Raw genomic sequence first — 19,531 nt, 5'->3', positions numbered from 1 at the left:
GATATTTTGCTTGTACGGTTAGGGTTTGCATGGAAATGTAGGTTATAGATTTTGCTTTCCACAAAGTCTGTTGGTAATTTGTCCAATCTGGTGTTTAAAAGTCAAACCACTGGAGACGCCAATGTATAGTGAAACCATATGAGTTTATTGTTTCTATTATCTCGTAGACAGATTGTTCTGGAATGACATTAATGCAATTTGAAGAAAGAACATACTGTAAGATCCTCCGCAGGCCTGTTTGATTTTCCATATGGGAGAAATCACTTCATTAGAATGATATTTGGGGGTTGACAGTCAGCACCGACTATCATGTCGTAGGTCATGGATCACGATTCTGTTGAGCGTTTGTTAATTACTTTAATCCATCACAGATCAACAAGGCTAGACGACAAGACAGACAAGTAACAGCTCCCCCAGATGTAGAGCTTTAAGTATTGGTGACAATTGAGCTTTCAAAATAGTACACATTGCAAAATCATTATTGGTGTTGACAATGTGTGCTACCGTCAGCGGCAAAGTTTTTCCAGCAGTCGGTAAAACCTCATGCAGGAGCTCATCTGCGTAGAAATGAAAAATGACGATCCAATCGAGTAAATACTGTGTGCTCTCGGCTTGGATGGACTATACAGCTTCATGCTGCTTGAATGTTACTGCTCTACCACATAGTTCCTGCAGGTGTTTGGGTATTCCTACCAACAAGTCACTCCGTGTCAAAGTCTCCCTGAGTTTCTAGCTTCTTCAATCTTCTTTGACAGTCAAGTAAATATCTTTAAGTTATGGAATAAACACGACATTTGAGGACTAAACTTATTGTTATCATTTACATTATGTTCTAAAATGTCAGTGGGCCAAAACTGGAGCAGAACACACTTTAAAGCATTGGAATAGTTACTCTGATGATGCTTTGACATAATAACCTGTGATTTACGCATCAGTTTGCTCAGACTCCGCTTATAGCTGCTGATGAAGCTTGTCTGGTGCATGACAGCATGGGGAGACAAGCTTTGTGCTGTGTAGTGATAAGAAGAGCACTTAAAGCACACACAAAACCAGCATTTTTTTTTTAGCTGATGATCTTAGTGGAACACTATATCTTAGTGTAATATGTAGTTGCACTAATAAAACAACGGAATAAGCTATTTTAAGTATAGACTGCCTCTCCCTTAAAAACATTTGTCTACACCCAAAACAATTTTAAATCATCTGTTGCTCAACTCCCAACGCAAACAAAGCTTATTGCATCAAACTCTGACAGTAAATCCAGAAATTACACCTAATAGTTAACTGTTGCATTCTACAGACACAAAGCCATGCTGGATTTGTTTTCCAGTTCATCAAGTATGCGCCTTAATTTGGACTTTTTGGTAATTATCATCACCACTCATTGCTGTCATTTAAAAATATCCAATGCATACTTTAGTAGAAAAAAGCAAAGTCATACAGAGGCATAAAGACATTTAGTACAATAGATAGAGTCATTGTAATGCAAGTAATTACAGCCTTACCTTGTTTTTGCTATATGGATTAAAAGCTGATCTCAATACAAAGTTCAGAGTGCGCTGCATATCAGATAAGGCAGACAGTACATGTTCTTCTAAGTACACATTGTGTTTAAATAAAGTGATAAGTCTTATAATATCCAATGTTTGTAATGGAGTTTCAACAAAAAAAAAAGAACAAAAAAAGAAAAAGTAAAGCAAATGAGGAGTGAAACCGCTAAAAAGACCAAAGTACAGTGGATCTAGAACATCAGCAATACGGTTCCCCTAAATCTATCCAAACATTAGCACATTCCATCGGCTGCACATTCCACAAGTGTTTGGGACACGCAGTGCAGACCCGGTAAGTCATTAACAGGCTGGGCCAATTAGCAGGGTTACTGGGCTCACCATCATTAGGGTTTCTTAATTGTGGTGGACTGCAGCAGTAAGATAATGACAGGGAGCAGCTGCCCAGAAGTTTCCCAGCCTCTGGGGGTGTCAATAACTTCCATAAGCTTCTCCTATAGAGCTCCCGTTACGGACCGAGCACCCTGCAAACATTGTGTAAACGTTCACTTTTTGCATCATAAAAGCAGTAGTGGTGGATAACGTGAAGTGAAAGGATGGGAAAAGTATGCGGCAGAGCAGACAAGACAAACACAGTGGTGGTGAGGATAAGTGGGCTGTGCTGAGCTGGCCACTGATGAGGTTTAAAGACTGCAACTGCTGCTCCCGTAAACCAAAAGGCACAGTTAAATGAAACCTCACCTCCACTAAAAGTACTGTTGGGCAGGTGCCAATACCCATAAAAAAATAAATAATTAAACCAATATCAAATGGCTTCCAGTTTGTTTGCTGCCTCAAAAAATGAATAGTTGGCAAATCTATGATTTATTATTGCTTTGCAATGGTATAATTTGTATCCAAATCAATCCTAACCTTCCAAACAAAACTGAACAAACTCATGAAAACTGTTAATATTAACTATATTTTATAGTTACTACCGACGCCGTCACATCACCCGATTTTACTCACAGAATGCCAACATCTAAAAAATCTCACACTTTGGCAGCATTATGCCGCCATTGTTTGGATCAGTGTATAAGAAATATCAATGTGCTATTAAAGTGTATTACGAGTTATTTTACTATTTTGGTGTGCTCAGACAATCGATTAACCAAACGCCCAAAAAATAATCAGCAACTGTTTTAGTGGTCGATTTATCACTATAGTAACGTTCACGAACTCCAGCTACTATTTTTTTTTAAAGTATTTACTGCTTTCCTTTGGCCAATGAGATAGTAAACCAAATACCTTGAGGTTTTGGACCAGGGCAGAAAAAAAAAAAGCTTGGCACCTCTCGATTTGATTTAGAAGCCAACAATTTCTAAAAAGTTTTTTTTAGACCCATTTGTACTAATGAAATGAATGAGCACCCTGGTCCTGGGTTTAAAGGTGGAGAATTGGCTTCAGGAGGTGGTCAAATTTGTTTTGAAATAATTGATTATTAACCTATCAGAATAGAGCTTTGAATCGTTCCATAGAGAATCGCGATGCATCTAAGAATCGATTATTTTTCCCACCCCTATTTTGGACTGTTAGTCAGAAAAAATAAGGTAGATATAAAATTAGGCTTTAGGAAATTGTGATGTGGGTTTTTCACAATTTTATGGACACAACGATTAGTAAAAGGAAATATTCAGCTAATTCTTAATAATTGTAAGTTGCACTTCTAAGTTTTAGTCCACCTTATTTTATCAGTGATAATTATCAACAATTCTTACTATTTGTATTATTTACATGTGATTGTCCGTATAGCATAAAACAAAGTGTAAACTGAACCAATTCATACCAATGCATTCACGGGAGGGTTGAGGAGAAAGTGAGTTTTCCATGAAGAAATGGGAGGGGAAGTATAAACTGCGCCTTATTATGTATTTCGTGGTATGTAAAAAAAATAAATAAATAAAAAAACACCTTTTGAGGTGAAAGTTCTCCACCTCTTAAAAGCAGGTGTAAACCAGCCGCAAGTGGGTTTCCTCGCATACGCCTCCTGGTGAAATGGAAGCAGTCATAGGCCAACGAGACGAGCTGAAAAGGATTTTCGCCCCACAAGGATCACACTTTTTTACGTTTAGGGATCATGAACTCATTAAGCGTTACAGATCAAGCAGCCATGCAATACCACAGTTACTGGAAAATCAAAGATGACATTGAATCTCCGACTCAGCCTTTGTATTCCACTCCAACAGTTGGTAAACTTCTCGCTACATCACACATATTGGCATCAGGATCATTTCAAACAGTCATAGCATCAGCAGTGGGAATATTGCAGTCTGCACACGGCCATCATCATAACACCAGTTCTTAATGCTTTGCTACAGCGCAATTAACTGTGTAGTGGGCGGAGAAAGGCGCTGAACTTCTGATGAACTGCAGGTTTGGTAAAGACGAAGGAAGTTGAAGTATCGCGGGATGAGATGTTCAGCAGGTAAACAAGACTATATTGAGCTCAGACTGGATCGGGACATTTTCACTCTCTGGTGAAAATCTGAGCCTGTAATGTATATACTCAATATTTTTCAGACCTTCTGGCACTTGTCACATTTGGAGTGTGTCCCTACAGGCAAACGAGACATTGGTGGTATGAAGGGGAAGAACAGGCCTTTCAAAATATTGGTTAAGGCTCATTGCTCCGACATGCAGAGCCTCAAGGGTTTCATTTGTAATTTGTATCTGTTAAAAAAAAAAAGAAAAAAAAAAAAAAAAAAGTTTTCCAAACACACATTTTGTTCCCATGGTGAGAACTAAAAAAAATAAAGGACACCATTGGGTCAAAACCAGAGACCTATTCTGTTTTTCCTCAAACTTTGGGTGACGCTAGTCTTCGACATACGTACAGCAGAATTTTTTGGGCACTTAAACGTGGTGTTTGCTGCGTATGAATGCAACTGCAGCAGTATTGACGGTTTGCTGCCTCTGACTACAAATAAGAAAAGACATGCTACAGACTCAGTCTACTCCTCGGTGGTCAGAGTGTCATAAAGCCTGAGATTCGTTGACACTCAACAACACCTAACTAATGCGCAACCTTCAATTTAGCATGTTTACCTAACATAACATACCCATAACATGCAGTTACGGGTAGTTTGGGCTCAATGAGTGAAACTTGCTAACACAAGTCTGAAGCTGTGTGTGTATTATTTAATGGAGCATGGCGAAAAAGGACGATGACTGACACATGAGTCATTATTTTTGATCACTACAACACAGTTATGGCAACAAGCCGCCATGTTGATGGATGCATTAGTGTTTTTAAAAAGTGAAAAAAAATTCATTAAAGAGAGAATACACAGAACCTGCAGAGTGAAATGGCCAACCACTTAATGTGCATTATAATGTTTAGCAAAGTAAACCCAAGAATTAACACCTAATTCATTAATTCCGAGGAATGTAACAGTTGGAAAAGCAAGTGGCTACAATAAATATGTGGAAATCAAATATTGCATCAGATCAACTGCTGACTAAACTTTTGTATCATTAAATATCTGGCAGGCAAAGTTGGCCACCTACATCAACTCCTCACCTCCTCCCTGAATCGCTACAGAGCTTACCTGAGACTGCTTTTCTTCTGCTTGAAGTCTGGGCAGAAATCCACCGGATAGAAGTGAACAAGCACTGGCTCTACATGCTGAATACTAAAAGAATGGCTGATGAGCATAGCAGACGCAGTACATCTAACTGAAAGCGCTGGCTGAGCTTTGATGCAAAGGGCCCACTCGTTCAGATGAACCACTGTGGCTGCGGGGGGAATATTCCTAGAATGAATCACTTGTCGAATGCTCTCGGCTGGTGGCCATACCCCCGTGTAAAATGTCCACAGCCTTCGTCAGCGATGCGGTCTGATGTTGACTCTACCCTGTGTGTTACGCACTACACTGACAGCTCGGCACCTACCTGGACACACACCTACTGAATTAAAAAGGAAAGGAATGTGTTAGCAAGCCTCTCCCTGGACTGAGCACAGTGACATACCATGCTGGGCATTCTCAAAAATCACACCCATTTGGTCAGATAAAGCAGCCGTCTCTAGGGAGATGAGAAACTATCAAAACAGTCGTAGTCAAAAAAGGGTGTTGGTTGGAGTTTCTTCCTCGTTATATATATATATAGAGATATTTATTGATAATAGCACTCACAGTATGCGTCACCAAATAATTACGCACTGAGCCATACCTGTAGTATTCTTGGGTTACTCCCTATTTTCATGAGAAAACTTTTAAAGGGAGCACACTTTCAAAAAGTCATTTAGGGACATTTTGACTTTGGGAAATACAGATCCACTTCTTCCTTCACCATTTGAATTTTTTTTGACCAAACAACTAATCCATTGATCAAGAAAATAAATCTGATTAATTGACTAGGAGAATAATGGTTAGTGGCTGCCCTAATCCCTTTATCACCATCGACACGACTGTGTCCGATGTGAAGTTTCTGATACAGGAACTTGCGTATGGGCCGATACTGAGGACTGATCTGATACCAGTGTGCCATATGTGTTATGTTTTAACAGCTGAACACTACTGTCCATGTATAAATGTGATTTCCATCTTTGTTGTCAGTCCGGCTCAGGTTAAACTCTTTGTGAAACATGAAAAAAATAAATAAATAAAGAATGCCACAGAACTCTTCTGTTGTACAGTTTGGCAGTCTGTTATACCGGAAAAACTACATAAATAAACTACTTTAACATAGAATTTCCTAGATTTTTTTCTTTTTATGTGTCATCAGATCGGTGTATGAACTCAACTACTTCCCGATACCAGTGTTTTAAGCAGTATGGGAGGAGATACTGATACTAGCATCAGTACATCGATTTGTAACAAGACAAGAACAACATGTTAGTGGTTCCACTTAACTCCCTCTGCTGCTGCATCATCATCATCATCAACAACATCCAGAGATCATGTATCTGCCGTTCACACTGAACAGGCTCCACGCTCTGCTGCTCGGCAATGAAGCCAAATCACCACATCCTCTGCATGCCCTCCTCACAAAAGACATGCCAACCACCACTCTGTTCATTACAAGCACGCTCTTGAAATACGCCCCTGCAACGATGCACCTCGGTGCATTCAGTGGCATGCTTAAGCTTGGTAAGAAACATCCTCTGCCTCACACACTGTTGGTACAAAATTTGAAGTAATTTAAAGAAAAAACAGTCAGAAATATCCTGCGATGTCTGCGCCTCAGCTAAAACTGAAAACCACACACACCAAAAACCACTTTCACTATTCAGACTCAGATGATACTGACTTCCTGCATAACCATAAACACGTTCATCACAGAGGCAAACTAACTGTTATACGCCCTAAAGTAAATTAAAACCTCAATGCAATTGTAACACAGACAGATTCTTTTCCCCGGTTAGAAGGAAACGAGTCGGCCCTGCTTTCTTGAAAAGCCACCACGTCGCTCAATCCAAAATTACAGTGGGCTGTTTTTGGTTCCTGGATGGCTTTAGCCCTGTCCTATCCTGAGAAACAGCACAGTGTAAAAAAATAAATAAAAGCACCAGCACCAGGAAACAAACACACTATAAAGTGAGAGCAGGATTAGGTAGAGCAGGCACATGAAAGGCAGCCGGGCACCATCACAATGGGGAAGGTACACAAACAGCAGGCGGGTGGGGGTTGGGGGATGATGGGGGATGATGGGGATATGAGCTTTCATGGAGACTGTTCTGGATAGTACATGAAGTCTGTGAAACAACTCAAAGTACTTTCCCACCTGCTGAGCTCACAAGCCAGGGCTATTTATTCAAGAACATTTGATTAAGTGACTCTATGCAACAGCTATTATGTATGTATACTTGTCTTCTGTTTCATTTCACATGTCTGTGTATGTTTGCACCATTTACCAAGGCAAGTTTCATGTAAGTGTGCTTATTGTGGCACAAAAAAAAGGCACAAGGAAAGAGTGTGAGATAATTGAACTTTAACAGTGGACCTGACTAATTCAGAGGCATCACCCTCATCATAGGAGAGAGGAGATAACAGCTTCACTACAGATGCATTAACAGGCTGGAAGGGTGGTCTACAGTAGGTGCTGGAAACCAGCACCATGTGTGGGCTAAAGTCAGTCAGAATGCCTTTCATTTCCAATTAAAATCATGCTTCGTTAGCCAAAACAGCTCACATGAGGGTACTGTACAATTTAACTGCGCATACTTTGCGTCAATCATACTTTAGCGAGGCTTCCTTGCACTCTTTGATGTTCCCACACTTTATGAACAGATACGAGTCTCTCAGGACAATGAATCACACTAGCTAACTGCCATAAAACAACAAAGCACATAGGTTTTAAACGGAAATGTGAGAATGACATTAGATACAAAAAGACAAATAAGGTCAACGTCTATCCGCCAGTCTCTCTTCCGAAGAAGAAGCTAAAGTACTTCTTCTGTGTGATTGTTACTGTTCCGAGGTTGTACCTTCATGGTTGAAGTTGCTTCGGATAAAAAGTTCCGCTTTTATCCAAAGCGAAAGTACGTTTCGTGTTTCTTGAGTTTGCTAAGGCGCTTTATGGACGTTGACAATTGTATTAAGGCCATGTTTACTTACCAAGGTGCGTGCAGTGATTGATGCCCTCTCCACCTGTTAAATCTCGGTGATGTGTCGATAAAACACGGAACACACCCGGCAGACAGCAGGTCCCAGTTCACCTCAGACTCAAACAACAACCGCCTCCAAAATGCGACCAAACGAAGCAACAAAAACAAGCTTTACGAGTTTCCCCCGTCAACTGAAGTGGTGATGAAGCGCTGCTAGTCCCTTGTCTCTGTCTCTCTTCTGTCGTTTCAGACGTCAAGGTGGCACGCATTGAACGCCACCTGTAGCAGCGCGCGCAGTGGCTTTTCACTGGGATGTGCTTGCGGTGCCATGTGCTATCACCAAAATAAAAGGCTTGACACAGACAGCGAAACTGGGCGTGTCGCATGAGAGAGGAGGGTGCAACGGTGATAATTGAGACATTTATCCTGAAAGCACACTGTGGCTCCGTTGAGTGTCCGCGCGCCACCTGCTGACGGCATAGAGCGGAGCAGCACGCCCTCCAAACTGAGTCACATTAATTAACCAGTGACGTAGGTCACGCAGGTTTCTGTTCTTTCCAGCTTGTTGATTGAAGTTAACCGCTTTCACCTGGCGCCACAGGTGAAACAGGACGCTAATTAGACGGTTGGACTTAATAACTGGTTTATAGAAGGTGAGCGTAGTGACGCACAAAAGGCTAACATCACTTCTTAATTACTTTACTTTTTAGCTGACGCTTTTATACAAAGCTATTGCTAGATACGTCAGAGGTCCCACACCTCTGGAGAAACTATAGGTTAGGTGTGTTGCTCAGGGACACATTGGTTGATGTATCGCAGTGGGAATCGAGCCCCTGTCTCCCACTCCATAGAAAGGTCACCTCCAGCAGTGGGAATCGAGCCCCTGTCTCCCACACCATTGACAGGTCACATCCAGCAGTGGGAATCGAACCCGCGTCTCCCACACCATAGACAGGTCACATCCAGCAGTGGGAATCGAACCCGCGTCTCCCACACCATAGACAGGTCACAACCAGAAGTGGGAATCGAACCCGCGTCTCCCACACCATAGACAGGTCACATCCAGCAGTGGGAATCGAACCCGCGTCTCCTACACCATAGACAGGTCAACACCAGCAGTGGGAATCGAACCCGCGTCTCCCACACCATAGACAGGTCACATCCAGCATTTCTATCTTTGCTGATGCTGTTTCGTATTTTATAGTTTGTATAACTTTTTCCAATATTTTTTTTTACCAAAGTTGTAGATCCTAAACTTAATCTGAAAGCGCATTCTTGTCCGAGCAATGTAGCCACTCAACTCACATAAGAATTTCAAAATAAAATAAAAAACACAAAATCCTATAGCTTTGCCATCACATGATATTGACCAACAAAGTTTGGGTTTCCACAAAATGATTCATTGATTAATCAACGAAGGGGAAAGTATCATTGTTGTTGGCTGAAACAAATATTGAAGTGAAATGAGTGACTTAGTAGCATTTGGGTTGTTAGAGATTAGGGTTGTGGCCATCTGGGGGTATTCCTGAACAGGAAAACAATATGTCTCTGAGAATTCTGACAACTACATTATAGTGTAAAGAGAAGTACTTCCACTCTTGGATACACTGTCCCATACTGGCAGCCTAAAATGTTTAACTGTTTTTAACCACTCTTTAATGTTTAATTTCTTGTACTTCACTGTATCTTTTATTATTTTAATCTTTTTATGTAAAGTACTTTCAATTGCCCTGTTGCTGAAATGTGCAATACAAATAAAGCTGCCTTGCCCTATCTTGACCTTTTGTCACTCTCCAAGTCTCAGTGGAATACGGACACACACACACACACACACACACACACACACACACACACACACACACACACACACACACACACACACACACACACACACACACACACACACACACACACACACACACACACACACAGTGTATTGATAGATTAGATAGATAGATATTGATTCATGATTTAGTTGTGTTTTGACTTGAGTGCTTGTATTTATACATTTTAAGGAAGACAGTTTTCTAATAACCTAGTTTTTAAAGTTAACATTTCTTTTTAAACCATGCGTATGAGTTCATTTCATTTTAAACATCACTGTTTTTTAACCCTTGTGTTGTCTTCCTGTCAAAAAAAAGTCAGCACTTTTGACGCTTTTTAAATCAATGTTTTTAACTTTTCTTACTTTTTTGTCTCTTTTTTTAAATGTTTGTCATTATTTTGACGTTTAACACTACGTAACACTAACTTATTAACTTTAGTTTTACAGTTATTTTTGGAATTTATGGTCAATAAAACTAATTTTTAAGAAATTATACCTAATGTTTGAGTTATAAAAGCAGAAATTAGGAATTATTGAGACTAAAATTAAAGGAATGTACTGTATGTTGAGGGATAATCACAGACTGGAATATGTCAACTTTTGCTCAAAACTATTTCAAAAACACTTCAATTTTTTCTTTCTCCAAATGCAATAAAATTGAATAAGACACCCCAAAAATTGATAAAAGTAGAGATTTTTACTTGCCAGAAGAGTGTTATTTTGAGTAATTAAAAGCACACTGATATAAGAAAATGGGTAAATTTGACCCGAGGACAACATGAGGGTTAACTGTTCTCATCAGGATTCATAACAAACCCCTAGGTGGCGGTGGCGCTCCATTTTAACCCCCCTCTGGTCACAGAAGCACATTTGTAAGATTCAGTAGAAACACCTGTAGCTGAAGCTAGGACGGTTACATTCCAGTGGGCTTCCCTTGATGGTGAGCTCCGTACTTGCCTTTCAGTTTGTTGAAATGTATGAAAAGCATTTTAAAAAATTAACAAATGAACGCAACCTTTGCTCAGTATCACTCTGTAATGTTTATTGCTAAAAAAAAATTGCGTACCATACATATGAGATACATTTTTTTATAAGCAAATATATATTATACTTTGAATTTGATAAAAGGTTACAGTCTGTACAATCACCTCCTATGTCTACTAAATAATAATTTTTAAAGTTTAATCATGAATATATCATGTCAAATTGCAAAATGACCTCTTGATAATGATGTCTAATTAGGGTTTAGAAAGGTCACACGTGTGAACAGTTGCACTGGTACAAACTTCAGTGATTTTGGAAATACTGTCAAAGTGAGAATGTTTTTTCCCATAAGCAGAGGAATCATAACAGCACTAGTAGCTGAAATAAAGTCAGCTGGTATTGTTTAATGGAGGATTAAAAGAAATAAAAATGACATAAAAGATTAGATTTGGCACTTTTACAGCAATTCAAATTCTTCAAAAGATCATTCACCCACAGATTTAATTTGGAGCTATTCAACTCGGCTGATCTTGTACAATTGAAGAGAATCAACTTTACAACTTATTGTTTGACATTTCATTTCAGAGCAAAGCAACTTACTTAAACGCAGAACATGATCTCTTTACTTTCACGTTTGGCGTTCCACTTCATGGCTTCAGAGGGACATCCCAAAAACAAACAAAATAAAGCCAAATTTTCTCGAATGATTAACTTTTAGGAAACCAGTAGAAACATTCCTTGTATTTCCTCTTCTGCATAGCTGTGTAAAAGACTGTAAACGTCTCTTGACACGTCCGCGTCCTTACTGTACTTAAAACATTGATCTACAGATGTCCGTGTCGTTTTCTTCCAACTTGCCCAGGAAACCTTCAGAGAACTGGAAGAGAATCTGAGGAAGATATTTGAAGGATACATTAAAAAGAAATCCATTGAAAATGTGCCATCCTAATTCCTAAATTCTCAGCAGTGGTGTGTGATGGCGCTGTGGTGACAAAAAAAAAAAAGGCGGCGCTGAATGCAGTGTCACACTGTGTCCGGACCTCAGAAGGAACGGTGCTGTTCACTGGGAAGGAATGCAAGTTTCCTTCAGCTGCAACTATGTGTGGAACAAAAAAGTCCATTATGTGAAACTGTATCATCAGCATTCATTCTTTCCTCTCTCAAGTGGTGTGTGTGAAAACACTTTCCACACACACACACACACACACACGCAGATAATCTCTCACACACACGCACCCATGCAGGGGAGTGAGGTGAAAACCACTCATTGTCCCTGCCTTCACCTCTGCTGAACATGCAGGTCTGACTAAGCCGTGTTAGGGGGGTGTGATGTATAAATGCTGCGGTGTCAGAGAAGGGTCTGTTGGAGAGAGCGGAGTGAGTGATTGGTTGGGCTCTTATGAGTCCAGGTGGATGTGGGCAAGCATGAAGTGAGCGGGTCAAACAGGTGCCACGTAATTCCCAGGAAAGGTCCCAAAAGCACGAGTCCGTTCTGACGTACCTACGGAGAACAGAGCACACGCTGGGGTCACACAACACAAACAGATGCATTTTAACAACATTAGGGCTTTGGTTTGGTTTAGATCATTTCTATTTGGGCGGGGGGGGGAAGAATGGAATTATTAGTTGTCGTTATTTTAAAACACTTGTTTATAACAACAAAAAACTGGTTGTGAAAAAAAAACACTTAAACTTAAACTATGGACCTTTTAGGGGTAAGGCGCTGCAGAATGTTTCGATTTTAGACCCTACGTAACAAAACTACTAAGGGTTATTGTTATTTTTAAACAATTTCTATAAAATGCTAATGAATGGATATATTTTGTTTTATCCTGTAGTTCAACATCCTATAGAACTCCTTTAAAATCCAGTTTCTTTACGTTTGTGATTCCATTTCAGGTATCAGAAGATGCTCCGTTATAGATTTCACGATCCCTATTTAAAAAAACTACTTTACTTTCCTTAACTGATACCCCATTCATTATTTTTTATTTATTTTATATATATTTTACATTATGTATGTGCATTGGGTGCGGTTAATATTAGCCTTTACAGGATTCTACCACAACTTCACATGTATTTACAATGTCTTAAATTTGATTTATGTTTACAGGTGTCCAAAACTAATAAACATATGCATAAACATTGGTGTACAATCTGCAGGAAGGTGACAAATTGAAGGAACCAAAATACAATTGAGATGCAGACACTTAAGGACACCAGAGTGCCCTGAATAGCTTGAAGGGTGCCCTGGAAGGTCTTCATAGTAACCCACTCTTACTCCAACAACACTTAGCCAGTGCCCTTCACCAGCGCAACAAAAACGGATGTAGAATGAAATATTCAAGAAGAAAGAACGTCTAATCCCTCTATTACACATATGCTCGATCTCTCCTCCCATGATTTCCTTGTGTTTCTTCCGTGCTTCCTCAGTAGGAGGGACTAAGACGGGAAGGGACGCAAGTGGAGAAGTCACGGACGCCATATGAGGGGTGCGACGTGCAAACAGACTACGATGGCCCAAATCAAAACACTTTTAGTTTGTTTTCTTCTTTAATTTGTCACCCATCTGCATCCTCACATAATGTTATGCTGCACTGTGCTTCACAGAGAATACAAACACTGGAAATGACATTCTTTATACATTTGTATTCCTTACCTACAAACCAGCCATCATCACATTTCTCCATCACTTGCACAATGTCTCCTTCCCTAAGCTCCAACTCATCTGAATTCTGTGGTTTGTAGTTGTAAACAGCTTTATATCTTAAACAGAGAAAAAAAAAGAAGGTCTGAGCCACAAATTCACCGCAGCTGCAACACTGTCTGTACTGCAACAACGTAGACACATGTACAGAATGTGGGGACGTACGGTTGGCGTTGCACCACTGTTGAATCAGGGTTGTTTGGCACTTGGGTTTGCGGCAGGGAGTTAACGTGTGGATAAGACCGAGCCGCCTGGTTGCGTATCGCATCCTGGATGGAAATAGAAAGCTGATGTCAGGCATTATGAAACAAGCAGTGGGGGAGGAAGTATTCAGATCCTATACATAAGTAAAAGTACTAATACCACACTGTAAAAATACTCTTACATGTAAACGTCCTGCAGAGAAAATGTGACTTACTTAAAAGTATGTGAGAAAATTCTGGAAAATGTACTTAAAGTATTCAAATTAAAAGTACTCAATAAAGAAAAATCTGCATTCTTCCGGTCTATCAATCAACTAAGTGATTAATCAGTTAATCAATTTGAATCCTGGCCTTTTGGTATTCCAATCAGATCAAATGGGGGGATGTATTCTCTACTCCTTTTTGGTGGTAACGGCGTCCGTTGGGGGGATGCTATCATTGGTCCTCTTTAATATTTACATGGATGACGTGTCTGAGCCGCTAAGACAGTGTAAGACAGGATGTATGACTGGTCAAGCGTGAGTTATTACATTCTCTGCTTAACTGAGGAATCTGATGTATAAATGTATCGGTCGCCGGAATTCTTCTTGTAATCTGTCATTTTTCCACTGATTGACCCGAGGTTCAGTGTTTTGCGATACCAGTCACGCTTATGGGATTACTGGTGTAGCTGTCTTGTTTAATTGTGTTTTTTTGTTTTTGTTTTATGGACCATGAGTCTAATAATCAAGGCTATCTATGTATCTATTTAAGCTGTAGTTGTTGGCCTGTATATCGTTGGGTAGTTTAAGCTATTATTAAAACCATATTTTATAAACTGCATGTGTCTTGTGTGCAAAAATCTTAATTAGTAAAGTGAGTCCTAAATCAAATTTTGCGAAATGAAAATGAACAGTGCATTTAATGGATTCCTCTATGGCATTTTCTGTGTATAAAAATAGACAAAAAAAGGATAACTGTAAATATTGGAATTATTTCTGTTTCTCTACATGTAGTTGTTTTTGCACATTGTTTTTGCACACTAACACTAATGTATTTTAGATTTTTTTGGGGGTTGGGGTTGTTATATAAGCCGTTACAGGTTTCTACCTCACATGTATTTTTGTATTTCTTCAATGTCTTTTGCTTTTTCATGTTGTGTTAAACAAAACTAAACCTAGTAACTAAAGCTGTCAGATTAAAAAAATGCCTCCAAAATGTAGAGGAGTAGAAGTAGAGAGCAGCATGAAAGAAAAAGGACCTCAACATTTGTACTTGAGTAAATGTACTTAGTTACATTCCACCACTGGAAACAAGAGATGAACACAAACAGTGAGTGCGGGTGTGGACATGCAGTGACAGGCGGTGCAGACAGTGAGAGCGGACCTGTGAGGGGTCAGAGGGTCGGGGAGTGTGTACAGACGCTGACGACTGTGTGGAAGGTGAAACGGCTCCCGCCACGGAGCTCTGGTTGGCCGAGTGTGTCCCAGCCCAGTGGCTGTTCAGGTTGGTGGGTGAGCAAGCCGGTTTGGAGGGCAGCCGATCGGCCGTTTCTTTGGATACGGGTGTCTGGGTGGGGGAGCGTGACTGTGAAGCTGTGCTGCCATAAGGTACAGGCGAAGATGGCTTGAGTGGAGAGTGTTCAGGTTTTGGGCTAAGGGAAGTGGGGGTGAAAGGGGATAACGGTGAGCGTGGGCACGGTGAGTGGAGGGGACGCCCTGGACTCTGGGGTCCAGGGGAGACAGGAGACATGGGGCCTGGCGAGTAGTCATCAGTAGAGAATTTGGTACGGGGCATCTTGTTGACCTGGACATAATTGGCTGGGAAGATGCCGCTCCGGCTGGTCCCCGAGATCCTCCCCTCTAACCACATTTCGTCAACACGCCTGGTTATATTGATCATCTCACCCTAGGGTGAATAGAGTGTTGCAGAGTTAGCGATTAAACAGAAAACAATACAATATCCAATGAGAATTAATTATTAAAGTTTGTGTAACATATTGGCTAGTGTCTACAGTAATCAGTCAATTGTAGTATAGTCTGGATTAATGGAAGTACATTTTCAAGTATGAAGTCTAATGTCAGGCTTTGCACCTCACGTTCTGCTTTCTGTGTGTTGCTAATGCTTTCTGTGTGTCCCCAATGCTATGGGGAACTTTGAGTAGCAAGCTACATGCTTAAAATCAATAAATCAAATATTCAGCCAGAAACTGTACTAATAATTCATTTTTTCCCATTCAAATGTGAACAGAAAGCGTCTGCACCTCTCCGTTGTGGCATCACAGCAATACTCACTTTACGAAAAGAAAGTTCAACAGGTAGGTCCCCGCTGAAGTTAAACAGAGCCACAGCTTCCCCGTAGTCCAACACCTGCAGAGTGGGAGACTTTGTAGGTGTGGGCTTCTCAGTAGGAAGCAGAATCTGTGGAGGACAAAGAGAAAGAGTTCTGAGACAGTTTCACAGGGTCTTAAATAGGATTGGGCATTGTTTAAAAAAAATGACGATTCCAATAGAATCGTGACTTTATTGGAATTGTTTAGTAGTCTGGATGGCAGCCAAATTTAGCCCCGCCCACAACATTTCAGGTCGGGAAGTTCGGTCTGGACTTGAGCCGTTGTGGAGCAACGATGCTCAAACCCGAGCTGTTGGGACCAATCTAATTGTCAGAGCGGGCTTTATACAATGATGGACAGACTAGGCTCGGAGTATGACGACGTCAGGCTACTCGTTTAGATCATTTGGTTTCGAATCCGATCAGTTCCAAATTTAACAGTTTGGGTTTCCGCAGCGGCCAGATGTGTGTTGTGTTGCCATGGGGCAGAGTAAGCGGCGCTAAGAAGTGTGGCTGAAAAAGCCCGGTGAAACTGTAAATCGCGGTTGAATCAAAATAAAACTCTTATCTGGGAAATAAGCTTGTGGGCCGTTTCATCTCCAGCTCTCAAAGAATGAATAAGAACCGGAATTAAAAGGACAAGTTTGGAATCAGAATTGTTGCAGTGCCCAGCGCTAGTCTTATACAACCCGAAGAAAGCAACAGAGAAATAGCATCAAATCGAAGAAATTCACCTCCACATAAGACGTGGGGAAAATGCCAGCTCTTCCGTGATGTTCCCCTTCAAACCAGTTGGCATCTACCTGCCTGTGGATGTAAACTATGTCGCCTTTCTGCAGCGTGAGCTCCCTGAAGACAAGAATAGTGATAATGACACACACTATAGAGAAATACAGAGATCAAAGTTAAAAAATGTATTAAACCCTAGGGGGTCCTCAGAGTCAATGCGAGGGGGCCTCCAAAAAAAAATTAAGTCTTAACATGAATCCAACATATTATTGCAAATTTAAATCCCCACTACTGACCTAGGTGGTCACTATAATCCACAGAGACATTTCACCCTAAGGATTCACTGTGCTGAATGTGTGTTTTAACATTTAAAAATGATTTATAAAACAATGCCAACAGCTATTAGGCTATTTAGTATTCTATGCAAAAAAAAGAAGGTATGTATAAAGGTTTTAGACCGCTCTACGCATTATTGTATGCCCAGTTTAATATGCAACTTTATTTTATACGGTATATGTTGTAGGGGGTCCCTGCTATATCTCTCTTTCAGTTAAGGGGTCCTTGGCCTAATAAACAATGACCCCCTGATATAGCTCAAGACTGCCCAATTTGGGGCCCGTGCGCCCTATGTTTTGGCCCGCCATGGCATTTGACATGCTCATGCATATTCTTCTTTTATTTTGAAAGTGCAGTCAAGTCCTAGACGTAATGACTGAGAAAGCTTCTGACTCCCCCGTGAGGAATTCTAAATATTGACAACAAAACTGTCAGTGCAGTCCACATGATACAAGCCTTCCGTGACCTGCTGATATTGCTGTTTTCTTTGAGAAATGTAAATGACTATGCAAGAAAAGAAATGGCAAATCTATTTTATCAGCTCAGCTGGAAGTCACTCACTTGGGTGTCTGAGCCTGGAAATTAAACTTGGCTCGCGCCGCTTTCATCTGGAAAAAAAAACAATCAGTCTGCATTTTGGGATAAGTTGTACAGATGCAGTTGAACTGGGTGAACAACCCAGAATGCACAAAGACAAAATGTCAGAACTTAAAACCACTTCACAAAATAGCTTTTTTTAAAGATTTTCCAGGCTTTTAGGCAACAAGACAGTCGTGGAAACTTACCTTTTTCTCCTCTTTCTTAGGTGGGAGCTCCATGGTTTCATTTGCAGGGGAAGGACGTTCTACTGGGGAGCAAAGTAAAGACACAGCGGTATGATTGGAGACTAAAACGTGCACTCTTTTGTTCAACAAATGTTGTTGTTGGATGTGTTGCTATGAAAAAGCAATCCCATCCTTAACAACTGCATAAGTTCAAAAAAGGGTCCTGGAAATAATTCAGGCTGGCTCCACCTGGACTAATTTCCAGAAAAAAACAATTGGAAAGCTAATCTTAAATCAGTTCCTCCGAGTTACATTTCCTATTTTTGTGGGCTTCCTCCCCACCCATCTACAGCCCCTTTTAATTCTATAGGGAGGGGGCGCTTTCCGCTTTATCAGTCTAGTCTTAAATGTTACCATAGTAGAAGACAACAGTGGCAATGAAAGAGAATCATGGGACCTTGAAATAAATTAGATTACTGAAGGAAAGCTTTGATCAAATATATGCTGCCTGATTAACTGCAGGGGCCTTCACATGTCTTTTGGTGTGTCGGGTGTGTTGCAGAGCCAAAAAGTGAAGAAACTCCATGTTTACCATGTGTGGGAGCAGAGGTCAATGATGTGCCAACAGAGCGATGGACAGGTTGCTTGGCTGCTGATGAATTGCTGAAAAAAGTGAAAGAAATAAGCTTTTTAATGTTTATATTACTGTCACCGTGTCTCCCAATCAAGGGACAGGGTTTCTAACAGCATCGAAGTACAGTAAAACCCACACATACTGAAAGACACACAGCCCGATTCTGCGTTTGTGGACTTATCTGCAGATTTATTGTAAGTTGGACAGAGATGAGATGAATAATCAGATGCTAGAAGGCCATGCAGATGACACTGTGTGACTCATGTTGCTGTTTTTGGAGTGAAAATCTGGTTTTGATAAAGTTTGGAGCCTAAATTATTTACACGGCCGCAAAACTCCATTCATGATCAGTATCCAAAGTCTATTGTTTCTGAGTTTGGAATTAATACAAAACTTAAAGCTTCCTGTCTGGCTTCCTCTGATCTTATTTGCATATTTCCAGGCAGGGTGATTTTGTAGTCCAAAATTTGCAGCTGGGAAACACACACCCACACACACACAAAGTGCGTCTCACTATCTTTGTGGGGACCAGCCGTTTTTCATAATGCATTCCCTAGCCCCTTACCCTAACCTTAACCATCACAACTAAATGCCTAACCTTAACCCTCGCCCTCCCCCTAACCAAAACATTATCCTAACCCTAATCCTAAAACCAAGTCCTAACCCTCAAACAGCCTTTTAAAGTTGTGGGGTCCAGCATTTTTGCCCAGCAAAGCTGTCAGGACCCCACAAGTATACCCTACGAATATAGTTAAACAAGATCCCCCCCCCCCCCCCCCCCCACACACACACACACACACACACACACACTAAGATAACAGGAAACATTTTAAAAAGTTGTCAATTTCTTGCTGCTGTTGTGGTTTCACATGTCCTTAGCAACAGGGTCTTTAAAAAAAAAAAAGGCCCTATACCACCTAGCCAGAAAAGGTCAAAACCCATGAA

At 40.6% G+C, this 19,531-nt stretch overlaps 2 protein-coding genes across 11 annotated transcripts in view; both read right to left on the bottom strand.

Annotated features, from left to right (window-relative positions):
- Positions 1–8,490, bottom strand: part of pdlim2 (PDZ and LIM domain 2 (mystique)) — a 34,654-nt gene extending 26,164 nt beyond the window's left edge. Inside the window, exon 1 of one of the 2 annotated variants that reach the window (XM_034870906.1) lies at positions 8,105–8,490. The gene's annotated coding sequence lies outside the window, so the exon portion shown is untranslated. Of the gene's footprint in view, positions 1–5,095; positions 5,416–8,104 lie in introns of those variants that run through there. The other variant, XM_034870907.1, reaches the window with a different exon arrangement.
- A 2,450-nt stretch (positions 8,491–10,940) lies between these two features.
- sorbs3 (sorbin and SH3 domain containing 3) overlaps positions 10,941–19,531 on the bottom strand; it is a 31,450-nt gene continuing 22,859 nt past the window's right edge. For 3 of the 9 annotated variants that reach the window (XM_034871251.1, XM_034871250.1, XM_034871256.1), the window contains 9 exons: positions 18,545–18,615; positions 17,974–18,035; positions 17,750–17,796; positions 16,858–16,972; positions 16,087–16,212; positions 15,179–15,700; positions 13,776–13,879; positions 13,563–13,669; positions 10,941–12,404 (listed from right to left, as the gene is read on the bottom strand). In XM_034871251.1, the coding sequence (XP_034727142.1) occupies positions 12,343–12,404; positions 13,563–13,669; positions 13,776–13,879; positions 15,179–15,700; positions 16,087–16,212; positions 16,858–16,972; positions 17,750–17,796; positions 17,974–18,035; positions 18,545–18,615 (1,216 nt within the window). In that variant the 3' untranslated portion in view covers positions 10,941–12,342. The remainder of the gene's footprint in view (positions 12,405–13,562; positions 13,670–13,775; positions 13,880–15,178; positions 15,701–16,086; positions 16,213–16,857; positions 16,973–17,749; positions 17,797–17,973; positions 18,036–18,544; positions 18,616–19,531) is intronic. The other 6 variants (XM_034871252.1, XM_034871257.1, XM_034871253.1 and 3 more) reach the window with 5 other exon arrangements.

This window comes from Etheostoma cragini, chromosome 5 (assembly GCF_013103735.1).
Source record: "Etheostoma cragini isolate CJK2018 chromosome 5, CSU_Ecrag_1.0, whole genome shotgun sequence".
NCBI lineage: Eukaryota > Metazoa > Chordata > Actinopteri > Perciformes > Percidae > Etheostoma > Etheostoma cragini.
This window is presented reverse-complemented; position numbering and strand designations above follow the sequence as displayed.